General features: G+C 42.4%; 1 protein-coding gene across 3 annotated transcripts in view; it reads right to left on the bottom strand.

Moving 5' to 3' along the window:
• Nucleotides 1-20,677, bottom strand: part of TLK2 (tousled like kinase 2) — a 148,469-nt gene that overhangs the window by 69,360 nt on the left and 58,432 nt on the right. For all 3 annotated transcript variants that reach the window (XM_033919041.1, XM_033919040.1, XM_033919042.1), the window contains 3 exons: nt 20,396-20,488; nt 18,932-19,042; nt 4,316-4,452 (listed from right to left, as the gene is read on the bottom strand). In XM_033919041.1, the coding sequence (XP_033774932.1) occupies nt 4,316-4,452; nt 18,932-19,042; nt 20,396-20,488 (341 nt within the window). The remainder of the gene's footprint in view (nt 1-4,315; nt 4,453-18,931; nt 19,043-20,395; nt 20,489-20,677) is intronic.

The following is a 20,677-nucleotide window of genomic DNA, read 5'->3' on the forward strand; positions in this document are numbered from 1 at the left end:
TCTGGGCTTTGACTGGCTTTCTGACCGTTGAAACGGAATTCTATGCGCCCGTTCAATTTCAATCGGTTGTTTTGAGCTCAGTTGAAATAATTTTGGTATTAAGGTCTCCAAAAATTGTATCGGATGTTCCCCTTCCAAATTTTCCGCCAACCCGATGATTTTAATGTTCTTCCTGCGTCCATGATTCTCATAATTTTCCAACTGTTTCTGTAGCTCTGAGATGACTTTACTGTCAAATTTAAACTGAACCGCCGTTAGTTCCAACTGCTCCATTTTATGCTCCAGTGTAGTCACTCTTTGATTCGCAATTTCTAATTGTTTGTTTATGCTGACAACTTTTTCCTTTACTTTCTGGATATACTCCATATTCTTTTGCAGCATTCTTTGTATATTTTCTAGTGCAGCCATCACTTCTTTTTTATCTATTTCATCATCCTCCGGAAGTGCTGTTTTTGCCAGCGTCACATGATTGTGCTTGACACGTTTCGCCGTGCCCGACGCCACAAAAGCCGCATCATTCTTTGTCTGCTTTGTAGTGGCCATCTTCCGACCTCAGACTGACTTCACCCGACAGTAGAAATCTTTTACAAGGTATATTTATTCTCCAAATTATTGCCTGGGGGGAGCGGAGCAACGCGATTACACGTCCATCTTGTGCGCGCTCCAAGCCACGCCCCCAGAATCTGTAACTAATATTTTAAAAATGTTTTTATTAATATAAATTTTGTTCAGTGTTCACTGCTTTGGTATTTAAAACTTTATTTCTGATGCTAAGACATCCAGCAGCTCTTGCATTATTCTTTCTGAGGTGTAATGGGCATTTTTACCAACATTGAGATGTTGTAAAAAGGAACAACCCATTTCTTTACAGTGTTCCAACAGCTTTTCAAACAACGTTGTATGTGGTAACTCATTTTTTGCCAACCAATACATGGATCTTAAAGCTCCCACAAAGGCATCTCTCTATAAGTTATTTAACATAGATACAGATCTTTCAATTTGACCGATTCCGATTTGCTCTAGTACACGCTTTCCTAAAAAGTCAGAAGAAGAATCAATGTGTGTTTTACTTTTTTCATGGTCCAGCAAGCTTTCTTTTCGAATTCTTGTGCATGGCACATTTACCCAAGGTAACTCCCTCCTTGGGAGGTGTTTGTTTGAATATTTCATGCACAATGAGCACCACATACCATTTTCTTTGACCATTAGCCAATCAAAATCTTTAAACTATTGTTTATTTATGCCGGATAAGCGATGCTTAGATTTATCAATTGGCAGAGTGTGTGCTGAAAAGATTTCCCCTGATGGACCAGCCTCTGCAATGTCTTTGTCTGAAATTGCCACATCAGCAGTTGACGCTGCACCTTCATTGGTTTGTGGCGTCTCTTTTCTGAAATAACTGAGCAGTGTTGTTTTCTGAACACTTTTTTTACTCATGTTGGTAAAATGAAAAGTACCTATTGTCAGTTTCAGTTTAAAGAATATATTATATAAATAGGGGAAAAGAAAAGCAATCAGTTTCAGTTAGTGACCCCCCCAATGTATGGTGGTAGGGGTTAAGTGAAAGGCGTCCTGACAAACGCTGGTCCCAGGTTCAGTTCCTTCACAGAAGTTTCATGAGGGATAGAATCAAATAAGAAGCACAGCCCGAGGTGTTTGCATAAAGAATATATATTATAGAAATAGTCTTACAGAAAAGTAATATTTATAAGCATTACACTTAAGCAGAGAGCAAAGCAGTCTTGCTGCCTTACAGAGTCCAGAAGGAAGCGTGAAGTTTCAGGGAAAGGCAGAGAGAAAGAGAAAAGGGGGATGGTCTAAGCTTCGTGTTCCATAGATAAAGGGAAGGATAGACAGAGAGAGGGAGAGCCAAGAGAGAACCAGAGTGCCAAGCCAAGAGCCAAGAGATAGCTAGATAGAAAGAGAGAGCTTGATAGCTCCATAGAAAAAGAGATATCTTGATAGAGCAGAGAGCAGGCTTTTATACCTTGGAATCTTATTCTGACTAGAGAAAATATTGTATCTCCCAGTATCTTTCTGTTTAGAACTTGCAAACTGTTTGAGACAATGGTCAATTTAATTGACAAAGGAGAGTGTGACATCTGCAAGCATGGTGATGGGATTAAGTCTCTGGCTCGATCTGTGTACCATTGTCCTAAGCACCCTCTTAATCAGACATTAACACCTTTTAGCTAGTCATGATTCAATCAGGGAAACTTAAAACATATCAGGGATACTTAACACAGTCTCCCTACACTAAGGGTCTATCTGCCTTCCCATGCCAGGGTCAGATTGATATAATTTCCCATAAGCCTCTAGGCTGACATCTATGAATAAGACTTTTGAGTGGTAACGTGGGAGCCTATTGGATATTCAGTGCACACTTACACTACGGCAGGGCAAGATATGAACAAAAAAAGGAATAGCAGATGGGTCACTTTAACAGGAACCAGTGAGTGCTACAAGGATTTTTATTTTTTTCTCTTCTGGGCTTAACCTGCCCCAAACACTCTATAATGAAAGAAGAGAGAAAGGCACAGCCAAGTCTGGCCCTAGACTTTTTTCCCCCCCCCTTTCTGGAGGACCTACTGCTATTAAATATTTCTATAGCGCTCTCAGATGTACGCAGCGCTGCACAGTCACAAAGAGGGAAAAGCACAGCCAAGTCTGGCCCTGGACTCTTTTTTTTCCCCCTTTCTGGAGGACCTACTGCTATTAAATATTTTTATAGTGCTTTCAGATGCAGCAGCGTTGAACAGAGTCACAAAGAGGGAAAAGCACAGCCAAGTCTGGCCCTGGACTCTTTTTTTTTCCCCTTTCTGGAGGACCTACTGCTATTAAATATTTCTATAGTGCTCTCAGATGCAGCAGCGTTGAACAGAGTCACAAAGAGGGAAAAGCACAGCCAAGTCTGGCCCTGGACTCTTTTTTTCCCCCCTTTCTGGAGGACCTACTGCTATTAAATATTTCTATAGCGCTCTCAGATGTACGCAGCGCTGCACAGTCACAAAGAGGGAAAAGAACAGCCAAGTCTGGCCCTGGACTCTTTTTTTTCCCCCTTTCTGGAGGACCTACTGCTATTAAATATTTTTATAGCGCTCTCAGATGCAGCAGCATTTAACAGAATCACAAAGAGGGAAAAACACAGCCAAGTCTGGCCCTGGACTCTTTTTTTTCCCCCCTTTCTGGAGGACCTACTGCTATTAATTATTTCTATAGCGCTCTCAGATGTACACAGTGTTGAACAGAGTCACAAAGAGGGAAAAACACAGCCAAGTCTGGCCCTGGACTCTTTTTTTCCCCTTTCTGGAGGACCTACTGTTATTAAATATTTCTATAGTGCTCTCAGATGCAGCAGTGTTGAACAGAGTCACAAAGAGGGAAAAGCACAGCCAAGTCTGGCCATGGACTCTTTTTTTTCCCCTTTCTGGAGGACCTACTGCTATTAAATATTTCTATAGCGCTCTCAGATGCAGCAGCGTTGAACAGAGTCACAAAGAGGGAAAAGCACAGCCAAGTCTGGTCCTGGACTCTTTTTTCCCCCTTTCTGGAGGACCTACTATTAAATTTTTTTATAGTGCTCTCAGATGCAGCAGCGTTGAACAGAGTCACAAAGAGGGAAAAACACAGCCAAGTCTGGCCCTGGACTCTTTTTTTTTTCCCCCTTTCTGGAGGACCTACTGCTATTAAATATTTCTATAGGTCTACCAGACAACGCAAGCTGCACAGAGCTAAAAGTAAGAAAATATTCTCTGCTCGAAAGAGCTTACAACTTTTTTCTCTTCAAAAATTTAATATTAAATATTTCTATTAGTCTACCACACAGCACAGGCTGCACAGTTAAAAGTAAGAAAATAGTCTCTGCTTGAAAGAGCTTACAACTTTTTTTCTCTTCAAAAATTTAATATTAAATTTTTCTATAGGTCTACCAGACAATGCAGGCTGCATAGAGTTAAAAGTAAGAAAATATTATCTGCTCGAAAGAGCTTACAACTCTCAGCTGTCTCTATTCCAAGATGAAGAGCCCTAACCTCTTTAGCGTTTCGGCATATGAAAGGAGTTCCATCCTTAAGAGTAACAGAAGGAAATATTTCTTCACAGAAAGGGTGGGAGAACACATGAACAGCTTTGAAAGTAAGGCCAAGACAGAAACCAAGAGCAGCAAAGAAAAAAAAAATTCAAGAAAGCATAAGTACAGGGGATCCTTAATTATAATAGGAAGATAATCTAGCTTTGTGGTCTTTATCATTATACTCTTCAGTTACCATATTAAAAATGCCTACACCACCCGTGAGAATAGGAAACAAGTTCTTACTTGATGAGATTCTGAAAAGCGTAACCATCAGTCCACTGCTCAGTGAAAGAGGCTCCGTGACGCACTGTCGTGAAGTGACCAAGCCTAAGTCGGTCCTGCATACTCTTGTCACGGCATGCCATCTTTTCTTGTTTTGACTGCAAAAATAAGGAGGTGGGTCAGTACTAGTACTAGTAATAATTTCTAAAAGCACTACTAGAATACATAGTACTGTTCAGACATATATACACAGCCCCTGCTCCACAAAGCTTACAGTCTAGTCAAGAGAAACAGTCTACACTACAAGCATTTTAAGAGAATGTATTACAGAGAAGATGAATTTTTCCATCTGCTGCATTTGTAGTTTGAGAGAGAGCATGATATGTTGGCTGGGGCCGTCTGTTACAGGCAAATGGTAGAGCAAGGTTGAAAGATGGAGATGGATTTAGCAATGGAGGAAAGGGTATAAACAGTGTCTTGGCAGATGAGTGAATTTCACAAGGAAAAGTAACAGAGAAAAGATAAGCAATGAGGAACAGTAAGTGAATACATTTATAGGTGAATAAGAGAAGCTTGAACTGTACTGTAAATGGAAGCAAAGGGAAGCAGCTATATTTTGAAAACAGTGCAGTAGAAAAAGATGGTCCCACAGGAGATCCATGAAGAATAGGCAGGAGGTAATGACTGAACAGGCATTTTAATAGCACACTCAGAAAGAAAAGGGGATGGATTTTAAGCAATGTTGTAAAAGAAAGGAATGACACACTAAGTTTTATTTTAGAAAGGAAAGGCATTAAAGATCACCCCAAAGTTACAAGACAAGGGACTTGGAAGGGAGAGTTAAAAAAATATATAAAAACGATTTACACATTATATATATAGTAACCTTCCTCTGGACTGACTCCATCCTATTTATATCTTTTTGAAGGTATGGTCTCCAGAATTGAATACAATATTCTAAATGAGGTCTCATTAGAGTCTTATACAGGGGTGTTATTACCTCCTTTTTCCTACTGGACATTATTCTCCCAATGCAGCCAAGCATCATTGTAGCTTTTACTGTTGCCTTTTCTATCTGTATGGCCACCTTAAGATTATCACTTACCATCACATCCAAGTTCCATGCCTCTTTCATGCACAGAAGTTCTTCATCCCCTAATTGTATCATTCCCTCATAGTTTTGTGACCCAACTACATTATCCTACATTTCTTAAGCATTAAATTTTAGCTGCCAAATCTTGGACCATTCTTCAAGCTTAGATTACTCCGGAGCCTATCATCTCTTAATTTTATCCTATGCCCTCTCATTGCAGAGTAATTTGAAAGGAAACTCTGCAATGAGAGGGCATAGGATGAAGTTAAGAGGTGATAGGCTCCGGAGTAATACTTTTTTACAGAAAGGGTGGTAGATGCAAGGAACAGTCTCCCAGAAGAGGTGGTGGAGACAGAGAATGTGTCTGAATTCAAAAGGGCTTGGGATAGGTACATGGGATCTCTCTGCGGATGAGCAGACTAGATGGGCCATTTGGCCTTTATCTGCCATCATGTTTCTATGTTTCACCAGGTCCTTCCTCTCGTTATCCACACCATCAAGGGTGTTTACCCTATTGCAGATTTTGGTATCATCCGCAAAGAGGCAAACCTTTCCAGACAACCCTTCAGCAATATCACTTACAAATAGGATTTTTTAAAAAACAGGCCCAAGAAGTGAACCCTGCAGAACACCATTGGTAACATCCCTTTCCTTAGAGTGAGCCCCGTTTACCAATACCCTCTATTGCTTTCCACTCAACCAGTTCCTAACCCAGTCCATCACTTTGGTACCCATCCCAAGGGCACTCAATTTATTTATTAGACAACTACCAACTACATCATATCTAGCACTCTCCCTCTATCCTACTCTCTCTCATCCAGCCAAAGAAATTGGTCAGATTTGTCTGACAAGACCTACCTCTAATGAAACCATGTTGCCTTGGGTCCTATAATCCACTAGATTCCAGAAGCTTCACTATTCTCCGTTTTAAAAGCGTTTCCATTAATTTACCACCACAGAGGTCAGACTTACTGGCCTGTAGGTGCCTACTTCTTCCTTGCTTCCGCTTTCTCCAGTCCTCTGGTACCACTCCCAACTCTAGAAGCATAAAAACATAGAACAGCCATACTGGGTCAGACCAATGGTCCATTAAGCCCAGTCTCCTGTTTCCAACAGTGGCCAATCCAGTTCACAGTACCTGGCAGAAACCCAAATATTAACAACATTCCATGCTACCAATCCCAGGGCAAACAGTGGCTTCCTCCATGTCTGTCTCAATAGCAAAGTAAAGATTTTACCTCCAGGAACTTGTCAAAATCTTTCTTAAACCCAGCTATGCTAACTGCTGTTACCACATCCTCTAGTAACATCCTCTTAACTATTCTTTGAGTAAAAAAATATTTCCTCCTATTTATTTTAAAAGTATTTTCATATCATTTCATTGATTGTCCCCTGGTTTTTGTACTTTCTGAAAGAGTGAAAAATCGATTCACTCTTACCTGTTTCTACACCACTCAGGATTCTGTAGACCTCAAACAGTCTCTTTTCCAAGCTGATGTGTCCTAACCTCTTTAGTCTTTCCTCATGAGAGGAGTTCCATCACCTTTATCATTTTCATCACTTTCTTTGAACCTTTTCTAATTCCACTATATCTTTTTTGAGATACAATGACCAGAACTAAACCTAAGACACAAGGTGAGATTTCACCATGGAGCACTACAGAGGCATTACAATATTCTTGGTCTTATTTATCATCCCTTTCCTAAAAATTCTGCTTGTAACTACAATTTGGATTATTCTTCCTAATGTTTCTGAGTACTACCTTAAGCTTTACGGGCTTAAGGAGAGAAATAGAATTAAATTTAAACTGCTGGTGCTTGTTTTCCAGAGTGTGAAAGTTTTATCACCTAAATACTTAGTCAATTGCATTTCTCCCTATCTACCATTGCCAACTTGCGGTCAGCTACACACTTAGATCTGTCAAAACCTACCAGGAAAGATTTGAGACTACAAACTGTAAGAACTGGGGTTCTGTCTTGTATAGGGCTAGGGAAACATAAAGATGTTAAAAAAAATTATTGAAATGTCATCTATTTTATCAAATGAAATACTTGAGTTGAATTTGTTTTATAGTGATAAGGAGATTATGTGGCTACATTAAAGTCTTGCTTAGTTCTGTTAAAGGATGTTTTTAGAATTGTATGTTGGCTGTATCCTTGTATGTGTGTAGTCAATATTGTGTATGTTAATTTTATTGTGTATGTTTTCTTGTTCTCCGCTTTGAATTGAAAGTGGATTATAAATAAACAAACAAATGTACATCACTTTGCATTTGTCCACATTAAATTTCATCTGCCATTTGGATGCCCAGTCTTACAGTTTCCTGCAATTTTTCACAGTCCTCATGCATTTTAACAACTTTGAATAGATCTGTGTCATCTGCAAATGTAATTAACTCATTTGTCGTTCCAATTTCCAGATCATTTACAAATATGTTAAATAGCACCGGTCCCAGTACAGATCCCTGTGGCACTCCACAACCGTGTTTCCCCGAAAATAAGACCTATCCTGAAAATAAGCACTAGCATGATTTTGGGGGTAGGTCTTAATATAAGCCCTCCTCCAAAAATAAGCCCTAGTCGCTGACAGCAGTGCTTCCCCGCGCACCTCCCCTGTCGACCCTTCCATCTCTCCCGCCAGTGTCTTTCTATCTCTCCCATCCCCCTGTGCAGCAGAACCTTTGCAGCTTGTATCCTTCCCTCTCATCCCTTGTGCAGCAGAACCCTTGCAGCTTGTATCCCTCCCTCCCTCCCCTGCCAACCCTTCCATCTCTCCTGCCAACCGTGAGACTGAAATACTGTACCTTCTAACAAACAGCAGCGTCACAGCAATGAAGACAGGCTGCTTCGCAGTCTTCTCCTGCCCGGGCATTCCTCTGCCGCATCACTTATGATGTCATCAGCAATGCGGCACACATGCCTGGGCAAGAGAAGGCCGCAAAGCAGCCTGTCTACATTGCTGCAAAGCTGCCGTTTGTTAGAAGGTACAGTATTTCGGTCTCACGGTTGGCAGGAGAGATGGAAGGGTTGGCAGGGGAGGGAGGGAGGGATACAAGCTGCAAGGGTTCTGCTGCACAAGGGATGAGAGGGAAGGATACAAGCTGCAAAGGTTCTGCTGCACAGGGGGATGGGAAGGATAGAAAGACACTGCACGAAGGGATGGAAAGATGCTGCACATGTGGGGAAGAGAAAAGAAATAGGAAGAATTGGAATGGAGGAGTAGAAGGGAGAGATGATCATTGTATATGAAAAAAGAAGACCTATCCTGAAAATAAGACCTAGTGCCTTTTTTGGGCCCAAAATTAATATAAGATAGTGTCTTATTTTCAGGGAAACAAGGTATTTACTCTCCTCCACTGAGAAAAATGATCATTTAACCCTACCCTCTGTTTTCTAACCAATAACCAATTCCTAATCCACAACTGAACATTGCCTCTTATCCCATGACTCTTTAATTTTCTCAGGAATCTCTCATGAGGAACTGTGTCAAAAGCTTTCTGAAAATCTAGATACACTAAATCAGCTGGATCACTTTTATCCATATGTTTACTGATACCTTCAAAGTTGTCAAGCAAATTGATGAGTCAAGACATCACTTGGCTGAACCCTTGTTGACCGTGTTCCATAATTTTATTTTTTATAATTGTTTCCACTGTTTTACCCAGCACTGAAGTCAAGTTTACCAGTCTGTAATTTCCAGTTCTCCCCTTGAACCCTTTTTAAAAAATCAGTGCAACATTGGCCACCTTCCAATCTTAATGTACTACAGACGATTTCAGCGACATGTTGCAGATCATTAAAAGCAGATCAGCAATTTCATGTTTTGAATTTTTTTAGTACCCCATCCTGTTCAGGTCAGCCAGCGGAGTTGCCAGAACTTCCCTAAGTCCTTCAGTACCCTTAGATACATGCTATCCAGCCCATCCCTCTGTCCAAATTAAGTTTAACTAGCTTCTCATGAACATAACCCTCCGAAAATCATTCAGGATAGCCCTCTGAAAATCATTCAGGATTTACCACATCTCCATTTCTATTTGCATTTGCCTTGTGCGGTCCTGCTCCTGGCCCTTCAGCTGTGAACACAGAATAGAAATATGTTAAGCAATTCAGGCTTATCACCTTCTACATATTCTTCCCCTTCACCTTTGAGTCTCATAACTCCACTTTTGCACTTCCATCCATCACCAATATATCTAAAAAATGTCTTGTCTCTCCACTCTCCCCATTTTACTGTACCAGGTATTTTTTCTTCCAGTTATATCTTTGCTTTCCTGACTATTCTACCAGTTTCTCTTAACTTTTCCAGATATTTTTGCCCATCTTTCTTTTTCAGTGTCTTTTGTAATTTATGAAGGCTAACTTCTTTTTCCTTACCTTGTCAACTATTTCTTTTGAGAACCAAAAGCGGTCTTCTTTTCTTCTTACTTTTACTTACTTTCCTTACAAAATGATTTTTTCCCTTGCAATAGCTCCTTTCAGATTTGCTCACTGCTTTCCTACTTATTCTAGGATGTTCCCATCTAGACAACAACTCCTTGACATAATCCCCCATATGAATAGATGTGCTCTCCAAGGTAGGGAGAACGAGAGGGCACTCTTTAAAGTTGAAAGGGGATAGATTCCGTACAAACATAAAGAAGTTCTTCTTCATTCAGAGCGTGGTAGAAAACTGGAACGCTCTCCCAGAGGCTGTCATAGGGGAAAACACCCTCCAGGGATTCAAGACAAAGTTAGACAAGTTCCTACTGAACAAGGACGTACGCTGGGAGGGTTAGTCTCAGTTAGGGCAATGGTCTTTGACCCAAAGGGCCGCGGCATGAGCGGACTGCTGGGCATAATGGACCACTGGTCTGACCCATCAGCGGCATCTCTTATGTTCTTAGGTTATAAAATAGTGGCTATGGATTGGGCTGCTGTATATATTTTTGCTGTGGCCACTTTAGACAGTCATTCAGACACCTGAAGTTTAGTTCAGATTACCAAAGGAGACCATGGTAGAAGGATCTAAAGAGTCTGGAAGTAGAGGACCCTCTGGTCTTGCCCAGCATAGACAGTCTGATAGTTCAGGATCAAGTATGAATGCAAGACACATCTCTTCTCTTATGACATGGCTTGAGAGGGTGAGATTTTGAAAGAGGTGATAGTACAATTGAGTCAAGACACTCTACTGTGTTCCAGAAAAAAAACATCAAACTAGTGAATTCACCCTATCTCAGAGATTTTAGACTTCCTGCAGGATGGTCTGCATAAATGTTCATGCTTGGTTTCCTTGAAAGTGCAGGTAGTGGCAATAGTACAGGGTTAGCTTAAGTGTGTTATTTTTATGTAGTGTGAAGCTGTTGAAAACAAGTTATCTGGCTGTGCTGTCCTGGAATCTGAACTTGCTTATCTTGAAGTGAACACCTTTCGAGCCTCTTAAGAAAGCCTTAAAGACAGTATTCTTAGAAATATAGAGGTAGATAAAGGCCAAATGGCCCATCTAGTGTGCCCATTCATAGTAACCATTATCTCTTTCTCTCTCTAAGAGATCCCACATGCCTATTCCAGGCCCTCTTGAATTCAGACAGTCTCTGTTTCCACCACCTCTTCTGAGAGACTGTTCTACGCATCTACCACCCTTTTTGTAAAAAAGTATTTCCTCAGATTACTCCAGAGCCTATCACCTCTTAACTTCATCCAATGCCCTCTCATTGCAGAATTTCCTTTCAAATGAAAGAGACTCGACTCATGCGCATTTATATTACATAGGTATTTAAACGTCTCTATCATATTTCCCCTCTCCCGCCTTTCCTCCAAAGTATACAGATTGAGATCTTTAAGTCTGTCCCCATATTCCTTATCACGAAAAACACACACCATTTTAGCAGCCTTTCTCTTGTGACCAGACAGGCTTTGTACCGGCCTTGGTCCCTGCGGTTTCACTAATGTCCACCGGGGGAGCCAGAGAGGAGCCCAGGCGAGAACAGGCTCAGTTAGAGCAGGGCGTGGCTCCTCCCCATTAAAGGTCAGTAGTTTGCTCTTGGTAGGGGAGGCGAGAGGGAAGACATGGGTCTCTTCCCAAGTAGGGCATTTCTGGAAAGCTAGGGTAATGCCTTAGACCTGGGTGTGGAAGAAGCTGAGGTCCACGAAGCTGGGGTCCATACCACCTTTTTCAGCACAAGCCAGTTTGTGTCTGATAAAGCTGCAAGGGGAAGCCAAGAGGATTAGCAACTCCTTTTCCAAGTCTGAGCTGAACTACTGTGAATTTTTTTTTCTTATTTTGTGGCTGGGTTCTTTTCCTGCTCCTAGTCACTTGTAAAGACTTTTTTGGATTGTACTATTGTTTGATAAGCTAAGAGTGAGTGGGGAGAAGTTTGCTACCAACCGGATGGGAATTTTGAAAGCTGTTTTGTGTGCTTTTGAAAAGCAAACTTAGTGGACTCCTCTTGACCCAGCCCTGCTACAATTTTAGGTTGGAGGCTTTATTTTGATTTAGTGTTTGTACCAAGAATATTGGAGTTAAAAAGCATTTGCTACAGGAACTGTTTTGAATCCTATGAACCGCACTTACCTGAGCTCTGCTGAGGAGCAGAATTGGAGGAAAAAAAGAAGCTATATTGTAAAATTGCTCTGTGAGAGTGTGAATCACTGGGAGAACTGTTTCATTAGGATTAGAAATCTCCAGTTTTGAACATTTGTTTGTTGCTTTGAACGTTATACCATTCTGACTTTTTATTTTTGACAAGTATTTTGCATTATTGCCATACAAATAACTGTGTTTGTGTTTTGATTAAGTTCCATGAAAATCCTGCAGGGTGACTGCAGTCTGAGTCACACGCTGGTGTACTGTTGTTGGTGGCCACTAGAGGCACTGCAGAGTCCCGGCCCAGGTCTGCAGTGTGGCTACACAGGTTTTTTTTTCCACCAGAGGCACTGCAGAGTTCCGGCCAAGGGCTGCAATGTGGCTACACTCTGGACCGACTCCATCCTTTTTATATCTTTTTGAAGGTGCGGCCTCCAGAATTGTACGCAATATTCTAAATGAGGTCGCACCAGTCTTATACAGAGGCATCAATACCTCCTTTTTCCTACTGGCCATACCTCTCCCTATGCAACCTAGAATCCTTCTAGCTTTTGTTACCTTTTCAACCTGTTTGACCACCTTAAGGTCATCACATACAATCACACCCAAGTCCATTTGTTCAGAATTCCAGACTGTGTCTTGTCGAGAACTCTTTCTAGTCATTTTGTGGGTAATCTGTCTGGTTCCTTCCTTCTTCCTTAATTAAGTCATGTCTCTCTTGGTGTTTCAAGTCTCCGAATGTAGTGGGGACGTAAGACATCTGCACAGGTTGCATGTGGGAGAGTGTTATGCTGGTATTTGAAGAAGAAAAAGGTCTGACCTGTTGTTTTTTCTATTTAGGAGAGCCAAGAAGGAAGAAGTGGCTTCTAAAGCAACAGTCGCAGATAGGATGAAGAAAGTCATGGCAACAGCATATACTGTCCAAGAGTACCCTATTCCTCTAATTCTGAAAGCACTTACTATCAGGAGACATGTTTCTCTTGAGCAGAGCACAGATTAATTCCACCATAGATGTGTAGGGCAATTATCTGGTCTTTGTATGCCACTGTGCAACACTGTTGCCTGAATGTTCAGACTAATCAAGATGCTGCCTTTCAAGCAAGCACATCATTGGTAAAAACTTTATTTCTTCAGCAGGTACTGTTTTGGCATATCTCTCACATCTGGACTAATCTAGAGGGATGAGGTGGAAGGAGAAATTAGATCTTACCTTCTAATTTCTTTTCCTCGAGTCCCTCCAAACCAGTCCAGAACCCACTCAGGTTGATGTTAGAAAGTCTGAAGAGCAAGCTTAATGGCATTGCTTGGAAGTGAGTTCTCTGTGGATAAAGGTGAACTGGTTGATATTGTGTATCTGGATTTTCAAAAGGCATTTGACAAAGTACCTCATGAAAGACTTCTGAGGAAATTAGAAAGTCATGGGTTAGGAGACAATGTCCTTTTATGAACTGAGAACTGGTTGAAAGACAGAAAACAGAGAGTGTATTTAAATGGTCAATATTCTCAATGGAGAAGGGTAAATAGGGGATTCCCCAGGGGTCTGTGTTGGGACCGCTGCTTTTTAACATACATATTTATCAATGATCTAGAGATGGGAATACCTAGTGAGATAATTAAATTTGCTGATGACACAAAGTTGTTAAACCGCAAGAGGATTGTGAAAAATTTAAAAAGGACCAATATGGAAGATTGGGCGTCAAAATGACAGATGACGTTTAATGTGAGCAAGTGCAAAGTGATACATGTGGGAAAGAGAACCCGAACTATAGCTATGTAATACTGGGTTCTGTGTTAGGAGTCACTGCCCAGGAAAAGGATCTAGGTGTCATTGTTGAGGATACAATGAAACCCTCAGCTCAATGTGCGGTGGCTAAGAAAACAAATAGAATGTTAGGAATTATCAGGAAAGGAATGGAAAACAAAGATGAAAATGTTATAATGCCCTTGTATCACTCTATGGTACGACCACACCTCAATTACTATGTGCAGTTCCAGTCACCGTATCTCAAAAAAGATATAGTGGAATTAGGAAAGGTACAGAGAAGGGTGACAAAAATGATAAAAGGAATGGGTCGACTTCCCTATGAGGAAAGGCTAAAGCTGCTAATGCTCTTCAGTTTGGAGAAGAGACAGCTCAGGAGTGATATGATAGAGGTCTATAAAATAATGAGTGAAGTAGAAAGGGTAGGTGTGAATCGCTTGTTCGCTCTTTCCAAAAATACTATGACTATAGGTCATGCGATTTAAAATAAACTGTAGAAAATATTTCTTCACACAACGTGTAATTAAGCTATGGAGTTCGTTGCCAGAGAATGTGGTGAAATTAGTTAGATTAGCGGGGTTTAAAAAAAGGTTTGGATGACATCCTAAAAGAAGTCCAAAGGCCATTATTGAGATGGCATGGGGAAATCTACTGCTTATTCCTAAGATAAGCAGAATAAGGAGAAATTAGGTTCTTACCTGCTAATTTTCTTTCTGTTAGCCTGTAGATCACTTTAGTCCTTACGAATGAGTATTATACCTCACTGCGACCAGCAGGTGGAGACTGAGATTGAAACTTGTATATTAGGATAGACTCTCCCCCTAGCAATCCAGTCTGCCGAATAGCCAAGCAGAATCTAGGAAAGACTACAACCGAAAACAGTAAAAAATACTCCGAACAGGAGTGTAAAAACAACAAACACCTATAAACAACTGTTGGAACATCTACATGGCATAGATAATGTCCCCACAGTTCACCAGCTAAACCAGCTGAGCCATAGCCGCTGTTCTTAAATCTCTCCAGCCCTAGTACAATACTAGAATCCGCAGAAAAACCAAAATCTGCACGCGAGTAAAAAACCTGCAATCACCGCACAAAGACAGATAGGGTGGTGACTATACCGGTCTACAGGCTAACAGAAAGAAAATTAGCAGGTAAGAACCTAATTTCTTCTTCTGTAGACCGGTATAATCCTTATGAATGGGACGTACCAAAGTAATACCCATCAAAGGTGGGACCCCCAAAGGGCCGACACCAGTAAAGACCAAACTGCAGCCTTGCAAATATTAACTGGAGGCACTAGAGAAGACTCAACCCAAGAAGCTGCCTGACCCCGAGTGGAATGAGCCTTGAGAAATTCTGTAACAGGCTTTTTCTGCAAAAGGTAAGCGGAAGCAATATTTCCTTGATCCAGCGCGCAATAGTACCCTTGGAAGCGACATCCACCTCACGAGGACAAGCTAGAAGGACAAAGAGATGATCTGACTTCCTGATCTCCTGGGTCCTCTGCACATAAGAGCAAAGGACCCGACTAACATCCAACTTGTGCAACTGTCTCTGCTCGGAAGATCCCTCCCGACAACCTAACACCGAGAGGACCACCGTCTGATTGACATGAAAAGGAGAAACTATCTTAGGCAGAAAGGAAGGAACAGGCCGCAAGACAACCCTCTCCCTAGAAAATTCCATGAAGGGAGCCCAACAAGAGAAAGCCTAAAGCTCAGAAACACGTCTAGCAGATGTAATTGCCACCAAGAAGACCGCTTTAAGAGTAAGGTCCATTAAGGAGCAGTCGCCCAAAGTTTCAAAAGGTGGATGCACCAGAACCAGATTCAGATCCCAAGATGGAACAGAGGGTTGCACAGGAGGCTTGAGCAATTTGGCCTCCCGCAAGAAGCGAATCACATAAGGAATGGCAGTCAAACGCTGACCTTTCAACAACCCACAAAAAGCTGACAAGGCCAGAAGCTGAACCCTTAGAGAAAACCAAGTCAGTCCCCTGTCCAGGCCATCCTGCAAGAACTCTAAGATGGTAGGCAGGGAAGCGCGAAAAGAGACCACTCCACGCATAACACACCACTCCTCAAATATACGCCAAACCCTCACATAAGTCTGAGAAGTAGAAAGTCTCCAAAAGTCTCTGAAAGATAAGAAGCACCCAACTCAACTTTGACAAGTTCTTGCTTCACTAGTTCCCAATCATCAAATTCACTGTCAAGTACACGCTCGGCCCAGCGAAAGCACGCCCAAGCCACCAGCCCGCCACACATCGCCGCCTGGACTGCCAGAGATGTCACATCAAAACTGTTTAAGGAGGGGCTCCAACCAACGCTCCTCAGGGTCCTTCAAGGCTGCACCACCTTCCACAGGCATGGTATGCCGCTTAGAGATGGCCAAGACCAGAGTGTCCACCACCAACGACTTCAGTGTCCCTATCCCCTTTAGGAATGGGGTACAGGTGGGCCATGGAGCGTGAAAAATGAAAAGGTGTTTCCAGCACCTGCCACTGTGCAAGAATAATATCCCGAATATCCTGATGCATAGGAAAAGAGCGGGAAGCAGAGAGAATCCCCTCCACAATACACGGGGGCTCCAACATGGTGTCCTCAAATTTTAACACAGAGACAGGAAGAATTAGCTCATCCCGCTGAAAGATGCGTACCACAGACACATCTTCACCAGCAGGTGGGCACTTGAACCCACCGCTGGCGGAATCTGACCCCCCAAGAGAATCCTGGAAATCTCCCCAAAGGTCCAGGTTCTCATCAATCACATCTGGCTCCTCTTGACAAAAATCCTCGTCCCAAGAAAACCTCGGCTGCTTGGATGAGAGAGGAGTAGAAGAGTAAAGCCACCGCTGTCTGGGACCGAACCAGCAAAGACGTTGAGGGCAACCCCCCCCCACCCCCAAGAGCTCCGGAGTGGATATGGAACCTCCAGTCGCCAGTACATAAGCTTTACAAAGTGCCAACATAAATTCAGGGGGGAAATCCCCAGGCGGCCCCAAGGGATTCCCTGCCATAGCAGGGGACCCAGCAATACCTTGCCCTTGCATCTCCAAATCAGGGGGAAGGTCACCTAAGGACACTGAAATAAAGGAGGAGGTTCCCGCTGAAATTGGACCCGAAACCGCCAAAATTGGAGCTCCAGAGGCCTGCTGCCTCTGAAAAGCCTGGGAATTTCCTGACGCTGAGGCCGAGGAATCCCCAGCCACTCTGGCGGTAAGGGAATCCTTTGCACCCTGACCGTCGGCGGTTGGGGAACCCTCAGTGTGGGCGTTGGGGGAAGCCCAGGCTTCCCTACGATCCGAAGCCAACTAGCAAGGTACTAGCGGCGGGGTTCCCTGTTGGCGGCACCCGCTGCCAATGAGGCTCCCCCACCATTCATAATGCTTGCAGAGGCCGGCTGCGACTACCTCGTGCCTGGAGCACTTTTTTCCTTTCAAAATGCTCATTGTGCTGAAAACTGCCTAGCTGAAAAAAAAAAAAAAAAAAGTGCCGGTTAGATGAGAAAATACAGTAAAAACAGCAATTTTAAAGGGAAAGGAACCCTTTAGACCAGCACAGCCTCAGGATTTTTTTTTTCCCTCACTCAGAACAGACTCCACAGCTCTTAAAGCTGGAAGCCTGACCAACCATAGGGGCCAGGCTGCCGGCTGAGGCACCGCTACAAAAATTTGGGGAGATGAAGGAAGGTGGGGGAGGGATCCAGCATAAGATCTGTTGGGTTTAACTCCCCCGAGGTCGGACGGATCACCAAATAGGACCCGTCCAAGCTACGTCAGGCACAAAAGGGGAATCCAGGAGTCCGAAATAAATTCCAACAGCACTAAGAGGGGAGCTGAAATAGTCTTACCACCTGCTGGAGACTGAGGTAGACTGGATTGTTAGGGGGGAGTCTATCCAAATATACAAGTTTTGATCTCAGTCTCTACCTGCTGGTTGCAATGAGGTATAATACCCATTTGTAAGGACTATGCCGGTCTAACAGGCGCTACAGAATTGTGTTTTACTACTTAGGATCTAGCTAGGTACTTGGGATGGCCACTGTTGGAAAGAATACTGGGCTTGATGGACCTTTAGTCTGTCCCAGTATGGCAGTTCTTATGTTCTACATTATATCTACACATGATTCTATTGTTGCTTTAGCTGTTTATTTGCTCCTTGGTTTAGACTGGAAAAACATCCTTGTTACAACTTTGATAAGTAAATACAAGCTGATAAGAGTTTTGCACAGGATACTAATAGGATGATGTCACAAGTCAGAGAATTCTCTGCTCTATCTGCTAGTAGGAGGGCATATATCCACATGTCTGGACTTATCTCAAGGAAAGAAAATTAGCAGGAAGATCTAATTTCTCCTTTACAGTTATCATTAAAAACTTAATTAGAAGATTCCAGTAGGTTTATGGGACTAAACTTTTAAGTGAGCAACTAGCTACTAAGAAAACTACCGTATTTTTCACTCTATAAGACGCACCTGACCATAAGACACACCTAATGTAGAGGAAGAAAAACCAAGAAAAAAAAAAAATTCTAAACCAAATGGTGTACCCTGCCTGCCTGCCACTAGGCCTGCCCTGTACCTCCTCTGGTAGTCTAGTGGTAAGCTGGGACAGGATATAGGGCAGGCTTAGTGGCAGGCAGGCAGGCAGACGTCCCCCTCCCCCCTGCCCGATACCTTTTATTTAATTTCGGCGGTCCAGGCAGGCAGACCCCCCCAGTACCTTTTTAAAAAAATTCTGGCAGTCCAGGCAGACCCCCCCCCGGGTACCTTTTTTTTTAATTCCGGAGGTCTTGCGGTCCAGCGCTGTATCTCCTACTCCTCCCTCGCAGCAGCTGAGTGGCGCACAAGGCAGGTGCAAGCTATTCGCGCACCTGCCTGGTCCTGTGCCGCTCACTGAATGGCTGCCGTCAGTTCTCGCTCAGCTACTGCCGCAAGGCATGGAGGCAGCCGTCCAGCGAGGGAAGGGCAGGAGATACAGCGTTGGACTACCGGAATTTTAAAAAAAGGTACTGGTGGTGGTGATGGGGGGGGGGGGGGGTATATTCGCTCCATAAGACGCACCTTCATTTCCGACCACTTTTGGGGGTGAAAAAGTGTGTCTTATGGAGCGAAAAATACGGTATACTCTTGACCAATTCTGATCTTTGGTTTTGTAAGGTGCAATACTAGGACAAAATGTAATTTCTAGTCCATATGTAGATCACTGCGTCCTTACCTTTTCTATAAGCAGCTTTTTGCTCATTGTTACACATCGGTTCAAACGGTCCTTGTACTTCTCGAGCATCTTCTTCTGTTCATCCACCTGTCTCCTCAGGTCACAGTTCACCTGTGAGCACAGAAAAAAAATGCAAAAGGCAGTGACTTAGCACCTAAAGCAGAGCGAATAGAACATCTCACCAAATTAAAGGTACAGGCTTCTAAATTTTATGTCTGAATATCCCACTGCCAATTTAGAGCTTAGCATAAAGAACTACTAATTATTTCTATAGCAAACTTTTGCTTTGGTTCCTGCACCACGTAGGAGCTCACACATCTTGCCCAGCTGTTCACCACATCGTTATTTCAAGTTGTTATCCAAAAGGTTTCCCTGTATATGATATACTCTTGGACCCCTGAGGAAGGAGTGTTTCTTCGAAACGCGGACTGTGTCAGGTTCAGGTTCACCAACCTTTGTGGATACAAACTGTTTTATGATTATGTTTATGATTATATCTATGTTTGTTCATTAAAGACTTGGCGTCTTGTACACTATTCCTGCAGTTTTTTCTTTTGTTTTTTGACTCGATATACCACTGCAGTTTTGTTGGATTTCTCACTTGTGCTTGCCTCTCGAATTATACCTGCTTTACACCACCTTGGGTAAATCTCTTCATAAAGGCGGTTAATAAATCCTAATCAATCAATAAATAAGTAAATTGAATTTGAACAGATCACAGTTTGCACACAGTATCGAACTAAATACAAGTTAAAAATTAAAAAAAAAAAAAAAAAAAAAATTAAAAAAGACTGTTGGACTGATGATGATTTTGCAGTGAATACAAGCTCTTGTTGAATGGTATGAGAAGCTTACCTCTAACAGTCCATAATAATATCATTACTCTTGTGTGGTATGTAGGGATATGTGTGGATAGTAGTACATAAGAGCAGCCATACTGGGGTAGACCAATGTTCCATCTAGCACAGTATTCTGCTTCCAACATGGCCAATCCATGGCAGAATCCCAAACAGTAGCAAGATTCCATGCTATCAATCCAAGGGATGGCAGTGGCTTTCCCTACTTCTGTCTCACTAGCAGACTATGGAATTTTCCTCCAGGAACTTGTCAAAACCTTTTTTAAACCCAGATATGCTAACTGTTGTTACCACATCCTCTGGTAACGAGTTCCAAAGTCTGTGGAACTCATTGCCAGCATTACACAAATCTAACAGCAGCCATTCAAAAGGCAGAATTTAAGCTGTCTATTAAATTACAGCAATAAGTGGTAATCATAGGTCAAACCATATCTGAGTAAACTGCATCAGGCAAGCAGATGTATACAGCAAATTCTAGGTGCATTTTAGACAGTGAGTGAGAGCATTTCATGAGTACTGACGGCTTGTATGTACTGGATTACTATTCAGTCAGAATTGGGATGGTTATGGACTGATGTTGCCTGCATGCACTTTCTGCAATACATACACGTAGCAAATCATCTATCCTTCCCTCTTTCTTCTCCAGGTCAGAGTTTTTGCTGTTTTCTAGAGCAGATATTTTTTCCATTGAGAGGTCAGACTGTAAAAAGAGAAAATGAAAGAATTAGGAGATAGTAAGAGGCTATTATTCTTCTTTCAGGATATTTTTCCCCCAGAGAAAGGCAAATCTAACATTATACTTCAGTTAACTCAGAACAGATTACCAAAGGAATTAGTGTTTAAAAGACAAACCTCTAACATCCAGAAGCAAAAGAGCTGTGCACACTCA

This window comes from Geotrypetes seraphini, chromosome 13 (genome assembly GCF_902459505.1).
Source record: "Geotrypetes seraphini chromosome 13, aGeoSer1.1, whole genome shotgun sequence".
Classification (NCBI taxonomy): domain Eukaryota; kingdom Metazoa; phylum Chordata; class Amphibia; order Gymnophiona; family Dermophiidae; genus Geotrypetes; species Geotrypetes seraphini.